Source organism: Oncorhynchus mykiss, chromosome 10 (genome assembly GCF_057628025.1).
Source record: "Oncorhynchus mykiss isolate SJ-2025 chromosome 10, ASM5762802v1, whole genome shotgun sequence".
Classification (NCBI taxonomy): domain Eukaryota; kingdom Metazoa; phylum Chordata; class Actinopteri; order Salmoniformes; family Salmonidae; genus Oncorhynchus; species Oncorhynchus mykiss.
The window spans coordinates 30,043,489-30,064,409 of record NC_143031.1 but is presented as its reverse complement, the minus strand read 5'-3'; the positions used below and the strand labels follow the sequence as shown (position 1 = coordinate 30,064,409).

Below are 20,921 nucleotides of genomic sequence, written 5' to 3'. Positions count from 1 at the left end.
GGCTTCCGTCTGGACGTAACCATAAAGGTCTGATTGGTGGAGTGCTGCAGAGATGGTTATCCTTCTGGAAGGAAAAGTCAAATGTGGAATAAGTCAAGGAGTCTGAATACTTTCCGAATGCACTGTATATACTCTATAGATAAAGATAACAGTTAAATACAATGTTTGGTCTTCAACTACATTCTAGATTTGAAAGGTCGATTTACCTGAACTGAAAGCTGCTTCTACTCCGCTGAAATCAAATTACACTATCCATAGTACACGATGCCATTTTTTAAAAAGAACATTGGCACAAAAAGAGGGCCCAAAAAATAACAGTCTAAAATCCAATGGGTGTTTTTCAGCTGAACAAAAACACATTTTGATCAGGGAAAGACTTCAGTATGTTTAGATAGAACATTACCCCACAACATAAGGGGCATAGAAAGAAATTAGTTGGTGGATGGGCCTGCAGAAATATGGATGGGGCATATTGTATCATTTTTGTTTTGTTTTTGGGCCTGGCTCCCCAGTGGGTGGGCCTGTGTCTACTGCCCTGTTCAACATTTCCAACTTTATACAATTCAAACCAGACATTTCATCAAACAGAATACAGGTTGCATTTTGGTTTCCAGTACTGTATCACACAATTTATCACTTCAAATGGTCTAAGATGTAAATCTGACATCAGAGAATATAATAAAAGCACAATAAAATAAATACAGTATTTCCAAAGAAACACTTTTGGTGATCAGTAGGGATTAGATTCTCCCCCACACCAGCAATATACCACCGTTGGCATTGGCAGCAGGTTAACATTACTGTAAAATAAAATGCATTTGCCTGACTACACAAACTGAATTATTCCGTTGCGCTATGTTCGCTACATACTTTGGTGCATTGGTGAAGTCAATTGTGGTGATGTCAAAATGAAGGGTGGAATTCATTCTTATTTATATGGTTGTACAAAACAAAGTCATCAGTGATTGGATCATCTCTAACCAGAGTATCAAAGCCAATGACACATTTTAAAAACGCCACTTTACAATTTGTTCTGGTTCTGGCCCAACCCTTCAGTTTCTGGGACCAATCAGATTTGAATGAGTTGCATTCTAGACATCATTGGGGAGGTACTTTCTATAATAGAGCCCCACAGTGGTGGTGTCATAAAACCCATAAAACAAAGTGGTCAAACAGGGAAATGGTTTCAATCGTTTTTCCAACATTCATTTTTCCCATAGGGAATTTTAGAAACACTTGAAATAAGGGCTGTGTTTCGTGAAGGCTTACCCTGGCGTGACGTTTTGATAACCATGTAAATCTCTCTTGGACAAGGTGACTTTTAGCAATATATTTACGCTCAGATTTGAAAATGCTAATTAGTATCAAAGTAGACAATGCAAGACTACACATCCCTGCAAAATCCTACACGTCATCTCTAGCTGACCTTTGCTAACAGGTATTGTGTCAATTTAAAACTCGCACAAGACGACTCACAGAATTGTCAATTTAAAGAAATGTAGCCAATTTATTAATTACTCAATTTAGCTAACATTAGATAGTTTATCCAGAGATTCTTAACTTTGCCTCGATTTGGCAGTTTTGTTCAGATCATCATGGTATTTGTAGTTCTTTATGATAGCCACATTAGCAGATAATTAGCATTTCATTTTTTGGGGGGTAAATACAGGCTACTATATTGATAAAAATCACCTTGTCCTAGATATAATAATAATATTTTTTTTTTTTTCCCTTTTCGGGGGACAAAATCTACTTTGTTTTTGTCCTAGAGAGATTTACATGGTTATCAAAATGTCATGCCAAGGTAAGCCTACATGAAACACTGCCCAAATTTGAAGTGTTTCTAAAATCCCCTACAGGAAAAATTAATTGTGGAAAAACGATTGGAACCATTTCCTTGTTTGACCACTAGGTTAAGGGTATTATGACTCATCCAGACTCATTGCGGAGAACGTCCATGGACGTGGCATAGCGTTTGACCGGAGCAACATTGGTTCAGCAAGTGTCTAGAAATCTCATAAACTCTAAAATATTTTCATAAAATAAAAACGACTTAAAATGAACTCCAGTCCAACTCAAACGTCTAAACAAACTGAAATGTCGTCTTGTGTTTAAAGCACATTGGGTAAGGCATGTGGAGATAGCTGATAAATGATTGGATGGTCAACAGGTCTTGGCAGTATTGAATTCCTAGTCAAAGATATCAAGCAGCACCTTGTAAAATCCTGAAATTAAGGAGTCTAGTAAACTGTAGAGATAAATCCTTTATAAAAATGTATTTGTAATTTAAGAATGGAACCACAAGGTGACATAACACAACATTGGCTACCCTAAGAGACTGAAATGCATATTGTCATGTGACATCTCAATAATTGGAAAGAAGTAGAACAAGTATTAAAGCTTAGATTGACTGAGGTAATCCAGATGATCAGGAAAGCTAGCAGGACTCCTGGGTCTCTATATTAAGGCTAATCTTGAAAGTATATGGCTTCATACAGACATGAAGATCGATGCACACGTGTTCATGTGTATAATTTCTGCGTCTTGCATGTCTTGTCCTAAGAAGACACCCCTCTCCCATACCCAAGATGAAACATGAAGTGAAGATTCTAGTAAAGAAAAAGGCAAATTATATGAGGATGCATTGTACATGTACATTTCTACATCTCTCATTGAATTTCACTGTAGTATCACTAAACTTTTTGAATTGCCAAACCATTACTTTTCCTGAGGTTTGGCCACTTGGTTGGTTAACAGGCACATAAGAATGAAACAATAAAAATGGGTGACGAAATACTTAACACTTGCACAAGTAACTGTAAAAAACCCATGGGCATATCCAAGGTACTAATTGTAACACAATGAAAAAAACTACAAAGACACAGGGCGAGACCTTTCAGACCAGAATAAGGCCTGCACAGAAAAATCAGGATGAATGCCCCTTTTCTATAATGTAGACGAGTGTAAGTACAACACAATGGGGGTAACTTCTTAAAAACAAAATATAAAATGAACGGTTGCTTTTTTTGTTCTTTAAAAGAAAAACATTCAGTGGCCCATGCAGATGATCTGGTTCTATAGGAGCCAAGGCACCAGGGGTCTAGGAAATGAGAACGACTACTCTTTCGTCGTAAAAAAACAACTCTTGTATTCAAGTGTTTCTTGTTGATTTAAAGAGCGCATAAGAGAGATGTATTGGAGTCAGGGTGCATTGGATTGTTTTCATGCTTGAGGGTTGGTCATCTTCTGAAGAAAAGGGATCTGTGGGATGATAAGAGAGAGACTGGGTTGGCTGCAGCCTTCACTGGAACAATGGAGAGCCCTGTGACTTAGTGAGAATCAAAAAAGTTGGCCCATTGCCATCGACTGGCTATTTGCACATTACTCAGGCTTTGTCCCAAATATTTACATAGGGAATAGGATGCTATTTGGGACACACAGTGAGGAAACTGAGTGTAGTTAGGGATGAAACATGGTAGGATCTGTAGGGAGTATGCTCTGGAATGACTGCAATTCCACATGGACTTCACAGCAAAATTGTATTTCTATTGTGTACAAAAGTGCAAATGTTTATGTATAGGCCTACTGTAGATTCAGCCTTATAAACCTAGCTAGCTGAGGCTGGATAAATGGAATGTGTTCACACACCTGCAGTAATTATGAGTATGGGCGGGGTATCGCTCTCTACATTCTACTGACCCCCCTGGAATGTGAACGTACCCCCTCCCTCCTCCCCTCCCCTCACCTTCATCAGGTCCACCCCTGTGAGGGCGTTGACGGACACGGGGAGCTCAGCCAATAGGCGGTTAACCTCGCCGGTCACACGACTACCGTCCCCGCTCAGGATGACAATCTCATTGGTCTGGGCCAGGGGTGCCGCCACCTTGCCAGCAATCTGTACCAACACAATGACACAAACCTTCTTCACCTGGGTGTTCTTCTGAGAGAACTCACCTAACACAGCCTTTAGTTGTCAGGTTTAAACCAAATAAAAATGGTAACACTGAAAACATTAATATTTTTATTTTTAATCTTCCATTTTTTCATGTCCAAAAGCTGACACACACATTATACCAAATTACACAACGTATAAAGTGTTAAATGCCCCTCAGTCCTGACACACTGACCTTAGGCAGGGCCTCTAGGACCAGAGCAGTCTTGGCAGCCTCTCCATAATGCTGGTAGGCCTCAGCCTTCAGCCTCATCTTCTCAGCCTCAGCCTTCCCTATAGCCTCTATGGAACCGGCCTCTGCCTCTCCGATACGACGGATTTTCTCTGCCTCCGCTTGGGCCGTCAGCACCTTCTTCATCCTGTTCAGGGGTTGGCAGGAGGGCATGTAAAGGGTTTAACTCGAACAACATCATTAGATTGCAGACTATATTTCATTGAACTACAGTATGAACATCTGCTACACACCTAAATCATAGCTATAATTTGGTTTAAACCACATCACTAAGGATCGATCATGGTCCACACACACCAACACAGTCGTAAAGAGGGCACAACAACATCTTGTCTCCCTCAGGAAGCTGAAAAGATTTGGAATGGGACCTCGGATCCTCAAAAAGTTATACAGCTGCACCATTGAGAGCATCTTGACTGGCTGCATCGCCGTATGGTATAGCAACTGCTTGGCATCCTACCGCAAGGTGCTAAAGAGGGTAGTGCATACCATTGCTCCCTGCCATCCAGGACCTCTATACCAGGCGGTGTCAGAGGAAGGACCTAGAAATGGTCGAAGGCTCCAGCCACACAAGTCATAGACTTTTTTCTCTGCTACCGCAAGGCAAGCGGTACCAATGCACCAAGTCTGGAACCAACAGGACCCTGAACAGCTTCTACCCACAAGCCATAAGGGGGTGGCAGGTAGCCTAGTGGTTAGAGCATTGGGCCAGTAACTGAAAGGCTGCTATATTGAATCCCCGAGCTGACAAGGTAAAAATCTATCAAAATGCCCCTGAACACGGCAGTCAACCCACTGTTCCTAGGTCGTCATTGTAAATAAGAATTTGTTCTTAACTGACTTGCCTAGTTAAATAAAGGTTAAATAAAAAATAAAAAAAAGTACTTAACCAAATAGCTACCCATCTGATTTGACACTTTTTTCACTTGTTTTGACTCATCACATTCGCTGCTGCTACTGTTTACTATCTGTCACTTTATTCCTAGTTACAGATTTCCCCAGGAACCTTCCAGGGTCTGCAGAATGACACTCTTTATCTTCATCACAGATTTCCCCAGGAACTGTTCACAGGCATAGCCCAGCAGCTCATTGTCTACCATCACCTTCACCTGGACCCAGGGTAATAGACAACATTGTCATCTGCTAACTAGATACTTAATACACTAAAACATAGTCTGAGCAACATCAACATCATCTAGTTAGCAGTACAGACAGTGTTTATAGGTTATTTATTAAAATGCCATGTATGCAAATCCTACTTATTTTATTCCCAAAAATGTGGACAAATCTAACTCAATTACCTCGTACCCCTGCATATCGACTCAATACCTATTGTTTACGAAGCATGTGACAATTCGATTTGATTAGCTACTACTGCAAATGTGAGATGAAGTTGCCCCTACACACTGATCCGTTTTGTATTTTGGTTATGATTTTGAAAAGGCTAAGCTTATCCTAGACCTATGTCTGTTGAATCTGACAATTCATCTTAATGGTTGTACAGTCGTCTCAAATAAAACTGTGAAGGACCTCGGCGTTACTCTGGACCCTGATCTCTCTTTTGAAGAACATATCAAGACCATTTCAAGGACAGCTTTTTTCCATCTACGTAACATTGCAAAAATCAGAAACTTTCTGTCCAAAAATGATGCAGAAAAATTAATCCATGCTTTTGTCACTTCTAGGTTTAGACTACTCCAATGCTCTACTTTCCGGCTACCCGGATAAAGCACTAAATAAACTTCAGTTAGTGCTAAATACGGCTGCTAGAATCCTGACTAGAACCCAAAAATGTGATCATATTACTCCAGTGCTAGCCTCCCTACACTGGCTTCCTGTCAAGGCAAGGGCTGATTTCAAGGTTTTACTGCTAACCTACAAAGCATTACATGGGCTTGCTCCTACCTATCTCTCTGATTTAGTCCTGCCGTACATACATACACGTACGCTACGGTCACAAGACGCAGGCCTCCTAATTGTCCCTAGAATTTCTAAGCAAACAGCTGGAGGCAGGGCTTTCTCCTATAGAGCTCCATTTTTATGAAATGGTCTGCCTACCCATGTAAGAGACGCAAACTCGGTCTCAACCTTTAAGTCTTTACTGAAGACTCATCTCTTCAGTGGGTCATATGATTGAGTGTAGTCTGGCCCAGGAGTGGGAAGGTGAACGGAAAGGCTCTGGAGCAACAAAACGCCCTTGCTGTCTCTGCCTGGCCAGTTCCCCTCTTTCCACTGGGATTCTCTGCCTCTAACCTTATTACAGGGGCTGAGTCACTGGCTTACTGGGGCTCTTTCATACCGTCCCTAGGAGGGGTGCGTCACTTGAGTGGGTTGAGTCACTGATGTGATCTTCCTGTCTGGGTTGGCGCCCCCCCTTGGGTTGTGCCGTGGCGGAGATCTTTGTGGGCTATACTCGGCCTTGTCTCAAGTTGGTGGTTGAAGATATCCCTCTAGTGGTGTGGGGCTGTGCTTTGGCAAAGTGGGTGGGGTTATATCCTTCCTGTTTGGCCCTGTCCGGGGGTGTCCTCGGATGGGGCCACAGTGTCTCCTGACCCCTCCTGTCTCAGCCTCCAGTATTTATGCTGCAGTAGTTTATGTGTCGGGGGGCTAGGGTCAGTTTGTTATATCTGGAGTACTTCTCCTGTCCTATTCGGTGTCCTGTGTGAATTTAAGTGTGCTCTCTCTAATTCTCTCTTTCTTTCTCTCTCTCGGAGGACCTGAGCCCTAGGACCATGCCTCAGGACTACCTGACATGATGACTCCTTGCTGTCCCCAGTCCACCTGGCCGTGCTGCTGCTCCAGTTTCAACTGTTCTGCCTTATTATTATTTGACCATGCTGGTAATTTATGAACATTTGAACATCTTGGCCATGTTCTGTTATAATCTCGACCCGGCACAGCCAGAAGAGGACTGGCCACCCCACATAGCCTGGTTCCTCTCTAGGTTTCTTCCTAGGTTTTGGCCTTTCTAGGGAGTTTTTCCTAGCCACCGTGCTTCTACACCTGCATTGCTTGCTGTTTGGGGTTTTAGGCTGGGTTTCTGTACAGCACTTTGAGATATCAGCTGATGTACGAAGGGCTATATAAATACATTTGATTTGATTTGATGTCTGAGTATAACTTATTTGTTGCATAGATGCTTGAAAGGCAGACACTCTAGGCTCCTGTGGTGGTTTACTCACCCTGCGTTGCACCCAGAATTTGAACGAGCATACACATTGTCCTTATTTGCCATGCATTCTGGGAGCGGCTCAGTGATTGGTCACTCACTTCTGTCCCTCGGCCAGCTGTTGCATCTTGTAAGCCTCAGACTCGGCCGGCCTCTTGACCGTGGCGATCAGCTCCTTCTCAGTGCGGTCAATCTCCTTCTCCTCAATGGTGATCTGCTTCTTCCTCTGAACCACCTCGATCTCGATCTCCTCCAGACGGATCTTCTGCTGCTCCTTGGCAGCCTGCAGCTCATAGGCCAGCTGGGCCTCTGCTTTCTGGGGGGGGGGGGGGGGAGGAGGAGGAGAAAAGGCAGAGGTGATATTCACCAGGAATTAAATGGAATCCAATGTGCTGAAACGAAAAGGGACTACCGGGACAAGTTCAGGTAGTTCCCTTTCCTTTGAAAAACGTTTAGCTTTGGTGTGCACTAATGAATATGACCAGGGTGAATCTCTTATAAAGGATTAAACATTTTTCACATTAGGTGTAGATTTGATGTCATCGATTGACTACTAGGTGAATCTAATCTAGAGCAATGATGCCCATGTCTGATACCTTTGTGTTGACTTCTTGATTGAAAGCAGCCTTCTGCATCTCCAACCCTCTCTTAGAGTCGGCCATCTTGGTATCTGCTTGGAACTTGATGTCCATCATCTCTTTCTTACATTCTGCTTCCTATTGGGGGCACAGACCACAAGATGAGAAGAGAAGATTCAGTGTAGCAAAGACTAACATCAATACTGAGTGCGATGTACTGCGACACATTCAGGGAATCTACTTGTTTGCAGGATATGTCTTACCCTGATTCCTGCGTCTCTCTCTGCCTCGGCCACTCCGATGTCTGCGTCTCGCTGTACTGCAGCTGTCTGACTCTTGCCCAAGGAACTCAGGTACTCCACTTTATCATAAACATCCTGACAAGGACAGGGATAAAACAGAGGCCCTCAGTCATTGTGCGGCAAGTGGTAAAGTGGTAAAGCTGCAATAGGATGACTGTGCCCCTGTCTCTTACCTTGATGGTGAAGCTGAGGATCTCGATGCCCATGCGGCCCACGTCGGGCGCTGCCACCTCCCTCACCAGAGCAGCAAATCTGTCTCTGTCCTGGTAGATCTGCTCCACCGTCAGAGTACCTGGAACACAGGACTGGGGTCAGTGTCTGGCTGGGTCACTAACCATAGACTGATATGGATTCCTCTATCTCAAGTGGTGATTTATTTAAATTAGTTGTACATTGTAAAATTCTTAGTATCCTATATCAGAGTTAAACCAGAGCCTAAGGGTCCGAGGAGTACATGCATACATTATATGGCATATAGAATTTGATTTCCTGAGAACATGTAAAATGGTTTAAAGTTCTATAGCATGACCTAATAGTAATACTCCTCTGAGACCCAATAGTACTGAGCAGCAGCCCGTGTCTATCAGAAGGTCCCTACCGAGAATAGAGCGTAAATGACCCTCCAGGGTCTGCAGAATGACACTCTTTATCTCCATCACAGATTTCCCCAGGAACTGTTCACAGGCATAGCCCAGCAGCTCATTGTCTACCATCACCTTCACCTGGAGCCAGGGTAATAGGCAACATTGTCAGATGTTAGCCAGCTAAATAATACACTGAAATCATCTGAGCAACATCAACATAATCTGATTAGCACTTCAGACACATAACTACACTGGCTAATCTATGTGATTATAGGTCTTTTTTTTATTTTAAATGCCATGTATGCACATTATACTTTGTTATTTTATTCCCTAAAATGTGAACATACTCTGTCTGTAGTTATAAACTCAGCAAAAAAAGAAACGTTCTCTCACTGTCAACTGTTTTTATTTTCAGCAAACTTAACACGTGTAAATATTTGTATGAACATAACAAGATTCAACAACTGAGACATAAACTGAACAAGTTCCACAGACATGTGACTAACAGAAATGGAATAATGTGTCCCTGAACAAAGGGGGGTGGGGGGGGGGGGGGATCAAAATCAAAAGTAACAGTCAATGCAACTGGTGGCCACACCAGATACTAAGTACTGCAGTGCATCTCTTCCTCATGGACTGCACCAGATTTGCCAGTTCTTGCTGTGAGATGTTACTGCACTCTTCCACCAAGGCACCTGCAAGTTCCCAGACATTTCTGGGAGAATGGCCCTAGCCCTCACCCTCCAATCCAACAGGTCTCAGACGTGCTCAATGGGATTGAGATCCAGGCTCTTTGCTGGCCATGGCAGAACAGTGAGATTCCTGTCTTGCAGGAAAACTCCCACAGAATGAGCAATATGGCTGGTGGCATTGTCATGCTGGAGGGTCATGTAAGGATGAGCCTGCAGGAAGAGTACCATATGAGGGAGGAGGATGTCTTCCCTGTAACGCACAGCGTTGAGATTGCCTGCAATGACAACAAGCTCAGTCTGATGATGCTGTGACACACCACCCCAGACCATGACGGACCCTCCACCTCCAAATCGATCCAACTCAAGAGTACAGGCCTTGGTGTAACGCTCATTCCTTCGACGATAAACACGAATCCGACCATTACCCCGGTGAGACAAAACTGCGACTTGTCAGAGAACGGACATTGCAATTTATTGCCCTGGCCACATCTGCAGTCCTCATGCCTCCTTGCAGCATGCCTAAGGCATGTTCACACAGATGAACAGGGACCTTGGGCATCTTTCTTTTGGTGTTTTTCAGAGTCAGTAGAAAGGCCTCTTTAGTGTCCTAAGTTTTCATAACTGTGACCTTAATTGCCTACCGTCTGTAAGCTGTGTCTTAACGACACTAACAAAAACTCCAGTCTGCACTCAACTCAGCTGATGCCGTATCGTGGAGTTATAATATACTTGGCTAGGGGGTAGGTAAGGGGATCACATATGGAATGGTTGTGCAAGCCACTGTAGGGAGAGCTAATAAATGAGTGGTTATGACAATGTGCTGTTTAGAAATAAACTCAGCAAAAAAAGAACGTTCCATTTTCAGGACCCTGTCTTTCAAAGATAATTAGTAGAAATCCAAATAACTTCACAGATCTCCTTAGGCATGCTGCAAGGAGGCATGAGGACTGCAGATGTTGCCAGGGCAATAAATTGCAATGTCAGTACTGTGAGACACCTAAGACAGCGCTACAGGGAGACAGGACGGACAGCTGATCGTCCTCGAAGTGGCAGACCATGTGTAACAACACCTGCACAGGATCGGTACATCCGAACATCACACCTGCGGGACAGGTACAGGATGGCAACAACAACTGCCCGAGTTACACCAGGAATGCACAATCCCTCCATCAGTGCTCAGACTGTACGCAATAGGTTGAGAGAGGCTGGACTGAGGGCTTTTAGGCCTGTTGTAAGACATGTCCTCACCAGACATCACCAGCAACAACGTCGCCTATGGGCACAAACCCACCATCGCTGGACCAGACAGGACTGTAAAAAAGTGCTCTTCTCTGACGAGTCACAGTTTTGTCTCACCAGGGGTGATGGTCGGACTCGCGTTTATCGTTGAAGGAATGAGCGTTACACAGAAGCCTGTACTCTTGAGTTGGATCGATTTGGAGGTGGAGGGTCCGTCATGGGCTGGGGTAGTATGTCACAGCATCATCGGACTGAGTTTGTTGTCATTGCAGGCAATCTCAATGCTGTGCGTTACAGGGAAGACATCCCCCTCCGTCATATGGTACTCTTCTTGCAGGCTCAGCCTTACATGATCTTCCAGCATGACAACGTCACCAGCCATACTGCTTGTTCTGTGCGTGATTTCCTGCAAGACAGGAATGTCAGTGTTCTGCCATGGCCAGCGAAGAGCCCGGATATCAATCCCATCGAGCATGTCTGAGACCTGCTGGATCGGAGGGTGAGGGCTAGGGCCATTACCCCCAGAAATGTCCGGGAACTTGCAGGTGCCTTGGTGGAAGAGTGGGGTAACATCTCACAGCAAAAAAATGACAAATCTGGTGCAGTCCATGAGGAGGAGATGCACTGCAGTACTTAATGCAGCTGGTGGCCACACCAGATACTGACTGTTACTTTTGATTTTGACCCTCCCCCCTTTGTTCAGGGACACATTATTCAATTTCTGTTAGTCACATGTCTGTGGAACTTGTTCAGTTTATGTCTCAGTTGTTGAATCTTGTTATGTTCATAAAAATATTTACACATGTTAAGTTTGCTGAAAATAAACGCAGTTGACAGTGAGAGGACGTTTCTTTTTTTGCTGAGTTTATAACAATTGGGTACTTTTCCACCACTATTCACTCTCCTCAAGGCCAAACTCCACTCAGAAACATCTCTTCATACTGAGGACTGCAGTCATTGCTCATGTTGTGGGAATGTTGTGGTACACAAAACACTGATCTAGGGTGAATCTTAAAATCATTTTCCTCGATTCCTCTCTGCTTGCCTCCTTCTCAAAACATAAGAGGACACGAGAACATTGGAGGAGAAGATCAGATGAAAAAATGTCCTCCAATACTGTTTGTTTCCATCTGATGTTTTAAAAATTAGGCAAGGAGAGAGGAATTGAAGAAAAATACTTGAGATTCCACCCTGGTCTTAGTAAGGACTGAGTGAGACAGTTCTGTAATGAAGAGGCTAGGCGTGGGTTTCTGTGTTAATAACAAGCAGTAGAAATCCTGAATATAACTGAGCCAATCAGAAAATGTGTAAACTCTGGCCTGGTGCATATCATCCACGTGAGATATAGTCAAGAGTCTTTTCAGGTTACTAATAAAACAACAGAAGTACTAAAGGTGAGGATAAACCGAGTCAGAGGAGATAAGATATCTTCATATTGGCCCTATTCAATCAATCATTGAATAAATCATTTTAAAGGTAAACAAGTCAATGGCGGTTGTGTTGTCTGCTGCAGCTGAAAGGAAAGAGAGTGAGCGGGTCCTGAGGTGAGAAATGTGACTGGACATTGACTCCAATGAGGCATGCATTCAGAAATGGGCTGAGAGGAATCACAGTGTAATGGGAGGGGAGATGGCAATCATTCATTGAAAACACTGATTACAAATGACCACAGACAGACAGACAGGCCACCTGACATAGACAGCAGGGGGAGCTATGCCAAGTGAAGGCCAGAACTGAGATGAGGACCCATGCAAATGTGCCCTGGCTCTACCCCCCCCCCCCCCCCCCTTTCAAACACCAAGGTTCCTTCAGCATGCTCTGAAAGGGTGTGCAGCAGTGGAGGCTGCTGAGGGGAGGACAGCTCATAATAATGTCTGGAAAGGAGCAAAAGGAATGTCATCAAACACATGGAAACTATGTTTGATGTATTTGATACCATTCCACCGATTCCACTCCAGCCATTACCACGAGCCTGTCCTCCTCAATTAAGGTGCCACCAACCTCCTGTGGTGGGCAGGGTACATTACAAAATAAAAACCATAAACTGGAAATATGAGACCAATGATCGGAAATAATACAAATCTATTTCCTGCTTATTTAATTATTTAAACCACCACTTCCTACTTTTTCACACTCTAAGATGATAATGACTTTCATGAGAAACTACTCTCATTTTTTTATTTTCTTTTTATAGATGTTTTATTTCCTTCCCTGACATCTGGTTGAAATGGAAGCATGGTTTACTTTACAGCCGCCCACTTAGGAGGTTGCCAAGAGACAAACTGACTCTTCCAGTTTCACAAACATGTGGAAACTCATTTAGATCTCTTAATATTATAGTAAAAGGTCATATAATTTGAGAAATATGTGACACCATATGGGTGTGTTTAAGGTCAAAGGAAGGTGGGTATATCCACTTTCCATTATCCAAATCTGCACTGTCCCAACTCAAACCACTACTTTGAGTTGGGACCTTCTTATTAAAATACAATGTCAAAGACTGTAAACTTCAGTCGCCACATAACTCCCGTTACCATAGAAACCAGGACAGGAGGCTTGTATAGGCTCGTCCAATCAGATAGAGAGAGACCTGATGATGGACCTTGTTAGAGAAGTTCATCGTTAAAGCTTCCTCTGCATCAGTGACAGTGGGCTCATTGTAGTCAAGCCCACTGGACAGACTAGGAAACTAAGAAAAGGGAACATCACACAACTTGCACTGGGTTAGAAGTAATGGAATTGGTTGTAATGAATTACAAATTATAGACCAGATTAGTCGTAAATAAGACAGAAATGTCCAGCGAGAACTAATAAATAAAATCTAAAGTAATAAAGTAAATTGCAGGAACACTTGAACTTGTATACTCATATTGAATTAACAGTAGCTAGTTACATAACTAAATTTGATTAGCTCACATTTTCAATTAAACCAATTGTCACGTCTGCTCACGCTCTTCCCTCCCCTGGCGCTTGAGGGCGCCAGGCTGCCCTGCATCACGCACTCCTGCCATCAATTACGCACACCAGCCTTCCCTCGTCACGCGCTTCAGCGATATTGGACTCACCTGGACTCACTTATCATCTGTTTATTTCCTCCCCTATATTTGTCAGTTTCCCTGCTCTGTTCCCTGCTGATGCATTGTTTTTTGTCTTTGTTTTCTTCTATGCTGACGCTGTTCCTGTCTCGTTCCGTGTCCGTTCTTTATTAAATGTTTTACTCCCCGTACCTGCTTCGTCTCTCCAGCGTCGGTCCATGTGACAGAATGCATCCGCCATCACACGAAGCATCGGGGAGTACTGGCATTCCGGTTGGTATGATGACATCGGCTCTGGGTCGCCACCGATGGAACCAGGGGTGCCTAGCCAGCTCGTCGGGATTCCACACCCTAGCTGGCTCGAGAGGTTTCCTTGCCCCGGTTGGCTCGGATGGCGCCCATCTCACGTCAGGCCTCAGCCGGATCGTCAGTTCTTGTTCACCCAGCCGGTCCAGGAGTTTTTGTTTTGTTGGTGACGTCGGGGAGGATTCCGCAGTCGATGGAACCGGGGGTACCTAAGCCAGCCCGTCGGGCTTTCACGCCCTGGCTGGCTCGAGAGGTTTCCTTGTCTTGGTTGGCTCGGCAGCTTCCCATCCCACGTCACTCTCCACCGGATCATCGGGCTCCCTCTCTGCAGAAGGATCGACAGGCGTCTTGCCTCAGTCGGATTGTCTGGCTTCCATGCCTCAGCCGGCTCGCCAGGCTCTCACTCTCCTGCCGGTTCGTTGGCTTGCCCAGCGCACATGTCTCGGACGGTAGGCGTCCCTAGACGCCGAGTGGCGCCCCTGGGGGGGGGGGGGGGGGGTTTACTGTCACGCCTGCTCCCACTCTTCCCTCCGCTGGCGCTTGAGGGCGCCAGGCTGCCCTGCATCACGCAATTCTGCCATCAATTACGCACATCTGCCACCTTCCCTCGTCACATGCTTCTGCAATATTGGACTCACTTATCATCTGTTTATTACCTCCCCTATATTTGTCAGGTTCCCTGCTGATGCATTGATTGTTTATTGTATGTTGATGCTGTTCCATTGTCCGTTTCTTATTAAATGTTTGACTCCCTGTACCTGCTTCATCTCTTCAGCGTCAATCCATGTGACACCAATTGTAATAAAACTTTCACTGCAGATTGGCACTAGGGGGGTTAACACAATTAAATCAGGATTTTAACACAGAGAAAAGATTACAAAAAGTTAATGACTGTAAAAATAAGGAATGTAAATGTTTGGATGCAAAAGAAACATGCCAGGCTTTATTCTTCTTCCCTGTACCCCTTTAAGGAAGACACCATTCAAGTCAGAAATGTCTGTTGGGACTGTTTCGGCCTTGATACGAGGGTCAGTCATTCTCCACAAACAGCTAGCGCAACCTGATATTCATGGACATTAGATTCATCACTATAATTCCTGCTTGAGCAATATAGGGTCTATTTAGTAATAGATATGGACAAATAATTTTAGCAAGGAGATTACACTTTTTTGATTCTAAACAAACCCTGTTTGTAAAGTACTGTATCCAACCAGGGATGTGAGACTACACGCTCTATGGTGTTTACTCCATATTTACACTTGACCACAGACACAAACATTTCACTTTACACAGGCCTTAATGTTTAGTGTAAAGCAAACAGGGTCTGAAATAACTAAACCCTTGCAACAGATTCTGACTAAAGAGTACAGCTACGACCGGAAGTTACTTTTTTGTAGCAGGCTAGGAAAGTTTACACAGCAGGTTAGGAGAATTAACGTGGCAGGTTAGGAGACTTAGGATAAGGTTAGTAAAAGGGTTAAGGTTAGCTAAAATGCTCTCCTAACCTGCTATGAAAAGTCACTTCCGGTCATAGTTGTACTCGCTCTAGTCACAACCTTTGCAATGAAGAAACATATATCTCCATTTTGGAAAATTGTGGTGACTTGGCATATTTCTAGTTGTATACCTGAGATTGCAACTCTGGATTATAGTTAATAATATTATAATATTAAAAATAATGAAATGTAATAATTGATGGAGGCAATTGTTCTGTTGTAACTTCTATCAGGAGAATGATTGACCCTCAGTCATGGCTATGGCACCAGTTCCCCTTGGGGGTGCTGGGGGGTAGGGGAGAAGGGAGGCATAGGAGGGGAGGGAGGGTATGGAGGCTGACCCCCATCCCAATTTGAGCTGAAAGAGGCATTCCAGTCCATTCCCAGAAGGTAGATGTGGTACAGTAGGTAGGTGTTTTACCTGTGCCACCCCAGTGACAGTAATAGCTACACCCTCCGCTGTTTCTACATCCTCACACTTGGGCTGCAGGGTCATAATCTCAAGGGTTATCCTGTGGAGAACGTGGAGAAAATATAAAATAAAAATTGGCATGTTCTGGAGGGAAGGGAGAGCAAATGAAGAGAGGGGGGTAAAAACACAAAAAGTGATGGAAAATAAATAACATTCACACAAGGCCTCCTCCAGGGCAGTGACAACAGGATGTAATTGAATGCTTTTTTTCTGGAGTGCAAAATATCATTAGGTTCCCAATGTAGATGTGATGTGCATCGAATCCCCACATTGAAATAAATATCAAGTCATGTAAACTTGTGTTTATCAATAGTGTAATAGCTAGCAACGGTGGGACCCTTCTTTGCATCCCTTTCTCAGGGCATTCATTATGGGGACTCTGTTGCCAAAGCCCATAGGAGAGAGTTAACAAACAGACGTTAGCTGTGTAGCAAAGCCCATAGAACAGTTTAATGACAGACAGCTGACTCTCTCTCCCTTCCACTGCAGAGGGAGAGAACAACGTGACATGAAGATGGAAAAACAAAGATACACAGTAGTTGGCCAGTTAGTCCAACCGTTTGTTTGCCTCTGACGTTTGTTTTGTACTTGACCAGTGCACCAGTCACTGCCTGACTGTCTGTTGTCTTTCGTGCCTTTGTGGTCTTTTCAAGGCTATCTGAAGCATTACCTGAGCCACCCCTGTCACATCCAGGGGGACACCCTCCAAGGTTTCGATATTCTCACAGCGACAGAGGATGGTCATTATCTCCAGAGACATCCTAGGCGGGCAGGCAGGCGGTAGGATAGTAGGAATAGGAGAGGCAGGGCAGTGAATATAGTACACTTATAACAGCTGTTAGGGGTGTCAGTAACGGAGGGTCAGGGGTGAGAGAAGACACTCTAGAAGACACTTTAGGAGGCCTACGCCATAGCCTACCATAGACTAGATTCTACAGCAGGGATCATCAACGAGATTCAGCCACTGGCCGATTTCTTCTTGTGCGGATGGTCAGGGGGCCGGAACATGATTACAAATCATTTGTAGACTGTCTATTATTTGGAACAGATTTCCACAATTAAAATGACTTGGAGTTGATTTCCTCGTGTTTTTAGTCTTTTATGTCCAACAATAAAATAAAAAAATGCAATAATTAAAACTATATATAATAATTTGGGCGGGCCAAATAAAATCACATGCGGGCCGAATTCAGCCCGTGGGCTGCCAGTTGGGGAACCCTGCTACAGCAAAAAGGAACCATTGTGTAGCCTAACCGCAGAGAGCTTCAGATGGAACCAAAATGTCTCCAGTCAATCAATGATCTAATATGCTGGTGTTTACATTACAAGCACAAACACAGTACAGCCAGTCAGTTCTCTTCACAACACAACGGACAGCAACAACTAGGACAAACGGCAGAAGTCACGGGGAAGGATTGGCTTGGTCAGCATAGCAGTCACACAGCAGCATTCTTAACCTACATCTGAGTTTAAGGCACTAAAGGCACTAAAGATTACTCAAGAATGCCTCTACACACTGCAAGACCCTTAATGACAATCTCTACTGCTTAGTTGAGGCTCGGTTAACAAGTATTGTCAACAAAACAATTGACTGAGTCACCATACAAATGTGAACATTCACACCAAAATTTTTTCACTGCTCTTTCACACACTTGAGAGAGCTATGCATACTATATGCATATGAGCATATATGGGGTGGCAACAAACACTTGAGCCATCCCATGCCTCTACTTAACTATATTTAGAGCCCTAATGGCAGGTATCCTAGCAACTACTAGATAAAATAACTTGTCTTTATAGCAGCTTTGCAATTCTTAACACACTCAAACCAGTGTGCCTGGCACCTACTACCATTGCCCGTTCAAAGGCACTTAAATATTTTGTCTTGCATCCATACGGGATCATTACTTTCACCTGGATTCACCTGTCTATGTCATGTTCCTAATGTTTTGTACACTAAATATATATATAGGGGCTCCTGAGTAGCGGTCTAAGGCACTGCATCTCAGTGCTAGAGGCGTCTTCACTACAGACACCCTGGTTCCAATCCAGGGTGTATCACAACCAGCCGTGATTGGGAGTCCCATTGGGCGGTGCATATTTGGCCCAGCGTTGTCCGGGTTTGGATGGTGTAGGCCATCATTGTAAATAAGAATTTGTTATTAACTAACTTGCTTAGTGAAATTAATGTTAATTATTTTTTTAATATATAGAAAGTTAGGCCAATGTTCCGGGAGCACCACTTTCTCCTCCATAGCCGTTGATAAGTAATATTTTTATTTTTAACATTTAAAAAAAATGTTTTACCCCTTTTTCTCCCCAATTTCGTGGTATCCAATTGTTGTAGTAGCTACTATCTTGTCTCATCGCTACAACTCCCGTGCGGGCTCGGGAGAGACGAAGGTTGAAAGTCCTCCGATACACAACCCAACCAGCCGCACTGCTTCTTAGCCCGCCACAGGAGTCGCTGGTGCGCGATGAGACAAGGACATCCCTACCGACCAAGCACTCCCTAACCCGGACGACGCTAGGCCAATTGTGCGTCGCCCCACGGACCTCCCGGTCGCGGCCGGTTACGAAAGAGCCTGGGCGCGAACCCAGGGACTCTGATGGCACAGCTGGCGCTGCAGTACAGCACCCTTAACAACTGCGCCACCCGGGAGGATAAGTAAAAATTAACGCTTCCGCTGTCACGCCTATTCCCGCTCTCCCACTCTAACGTTCGAGGGCGCCAGGCTGCCCTTCATTATGCACACCTGTCAACATCATTACGCGCAGCAGTGCTCACCTGGACTCCTTCCCTTTGTTGATTGCCCTGTCTATAACTGTCTGCTCCCCTGTTTGTTCCCGGTGTCAGTATTTATGTTGTTATGTGTTCATGTCCAGATGCTGTCCTGTCCTGTTTCATGTCCGTATTTCATTAAATGTTCACTCCCTTTACCTGCTACTCGTCTCTACCAGCGTTGATTCTTACATCCGCGTTGTGCTGTTTATTGCTGATAGTTTTCTAAAACCTGTGAAGATGTCCAGTGAAAGCGGATATGCAATTTGTTGACACTAAAACATAGTCAAGATTTGGATACACATGATCCTGAAGGCTAATCAATAAAAACGCCTGTTAAATTCGCTGCTCTGTTTTGCTTGTTTACAGCGGGTAATTTCAAAGGGAACTGTCTCCTGACTCCTCCTGTCTCAGCCTCCAGTATTTATGCTGCAGTAGTTTATGTGTCGGGGGGCTAGGGTCAGTTTGTTATATCTGGAGTACTTCTCCTGTCCTATTCGGTGTCCTGTGTAAATTTAAGTGTGCTCTCTCTAATTCTCTCTTTCTCTCTTTCTTTCTCTCTCTCGGAGGACCTGAGCCCTAGGACCATGCCTCAGGACTGACTACCTGACATGATGACTCCTTGCTGTCCCCAGTCCACCTGGCCGTGCTGCTGCTCCAGTTTCAACTGTTCTGCCTTATTATTATTGGACCATGCTGGTCATTTATGAACATTTGAACATCTTGGCCATGTTCTGTTATAATCTCCACCCGGCACAGCCAGAAGAGGACTGGCCACCCCACATAGCCTGGTTCCTCTCTAGGTTTCTTCCTAGGTTTTGGCCTTTCTAGGGAGTTTTTCCTAGCCACCGTGCTTTTACACCTGCATTGCTTGCTGTTTGGGATTTTAGGCTGGGTTTCTGTACAGCACTTTGAGATATCAGCTGATGTACGAAGGGCTATATAAATAAATTTGATTTGAACTGTCGGAGGCGCTCTCGTATTGTTACATCAGCAACATTTCAAGAATAAACTTCTATATGGGCGCTAACATGGCAGCCATTCTAAAACCTGACCTAACTCTCTATATATACAGTGCATTCGGAAAGTGTTCAGACCCCTTGACTTTCCACATTTTGTTAGGTTACAGCCTTATTTTAAAATTGATTAAATTGTTTTATCCCTCATCAATCTACACACAATACCCCATAATGATAAAGCACTTTTTTTTGTGCAAATTTATATATATATTTAAAAAAAACGGAAATATCACATTTACATAAGTATTCAGAGCCTTTACTCGTTACTTTGTTGAAGCACCTTTGGCAGTGATTACAACCTCGAGTCTTCTTGGGTACGATGCTAAAATCTTGGCACAACTGTATTTGGGGAGTTTCTCCCATTCTTCTCTGCAGATCCTCTCAAGCTCTGTCAGGTTGAATGGGGAGCATTGCTGCATAGCTATTTTCATGTCTCTCCAGAGATGTTTGATTGGGTTCATGTCTGAGCTCTGGTTGGCCACTCAAGGACATTCAGAGACTTGCTCCGAAGCCGTTGTCTCGGCTGTGTGCTTAGGCTCGTTGTCCTGTTGGAAGGTGAACCTTCGCCCCAATCTGGGGTCCTGAGCGCATTGGAACAGGTTTTATCAAGGATCTCACTGTACTTTGCTCCGTTCATCTTTGTCTCCCAGTCCCTGCCACTGAAAAACATCCCCACAACATGATGCTGCCACCACCATGCTTCACCGTAGGAAGGGTGCCGGGTTTCCTCTAGACATGACGCTTGGCATTCAGGCCAAAGAGTTCAATCTTGGTTTCATTAGACCAGAGAATCTTGTTACTCATGATCTGAGAATCTTTAGGTGCCTTTTGGCAAACTCCAAGTGGGCTGTTATGTACCTTTTACGGAGGAGTGGCTTCTGTCTGACCACTATCATAAAGGCCTGATTGGTGTAGTGTTGCAGAGATGGTTGTCCTTCTGGAAGGTTCTCCCATCTCCACAGAGGAACTCCAGAGCTCTGTCAGAGTGACCATCGGGTTCTTGGTCACCTCCCTTCTCCCCCGACTGTTCAGTTTGGCCGGGCAGCCAGCTCTAGGAAGACAC

The 20,921-nt window shown here is 44.3% G+C and overlaps 1 protein-coding gene across 2 annotated transcripts in view; it reads right to left on the bottom strand.

The window, feature by feature from the left end:
* Positions 1–2,251: 2,251 nt before the first annotated feature.
* Positions 2,252–20,921, bottom strand: part of LOC100653448 (flotillin-2a) — a 35,841-nt gene continuing 17,171 nt past the window's right edge. Inside the window, exons 3-11 of one of the 2 annotated variants that reach the window (XM_036990030.2) lie at positions 16,007–16,097; positions 8,832–8,955; positions 8,407–8,525; positions 8,195–8,308; positions 7,950–8,069; positions 7,455–7,669; positions 4,128–4,311; positions 3,746–3,895; positions 2,252–3,261 (exon numbers count right to left, since the gene is read on the bottom strand). In XM_036990030.2, the coding sequence (XP_036845925.1) occupies positions 3,223–3,261; positions 3,746–3,895; positions 4,128–4,311; positions 7,455–7,669; positions 7,950–8,069; positions 8,195–8,308; positions 8,407–8,525; positions 8,832–8,955; positions 16,007–16,097 (1,156 nt within the window). In that variant the 3' untranslated portion in view covers positions 2,252–3,222. Of the gene's footprint in view, positions 3,262–3,745; positions 3,896–4,127; positions 4,312–7,454; positions 7,670–7,949; positions 8,070–8,194; positions 8,309–8,406; positions 8,526–8,831; positions 8,956–13,282; positions 16,098–20,921 lie in introns of both variants that reach the window. The other variant, XM_036990032.2, reaches the window with a different exon arrangement.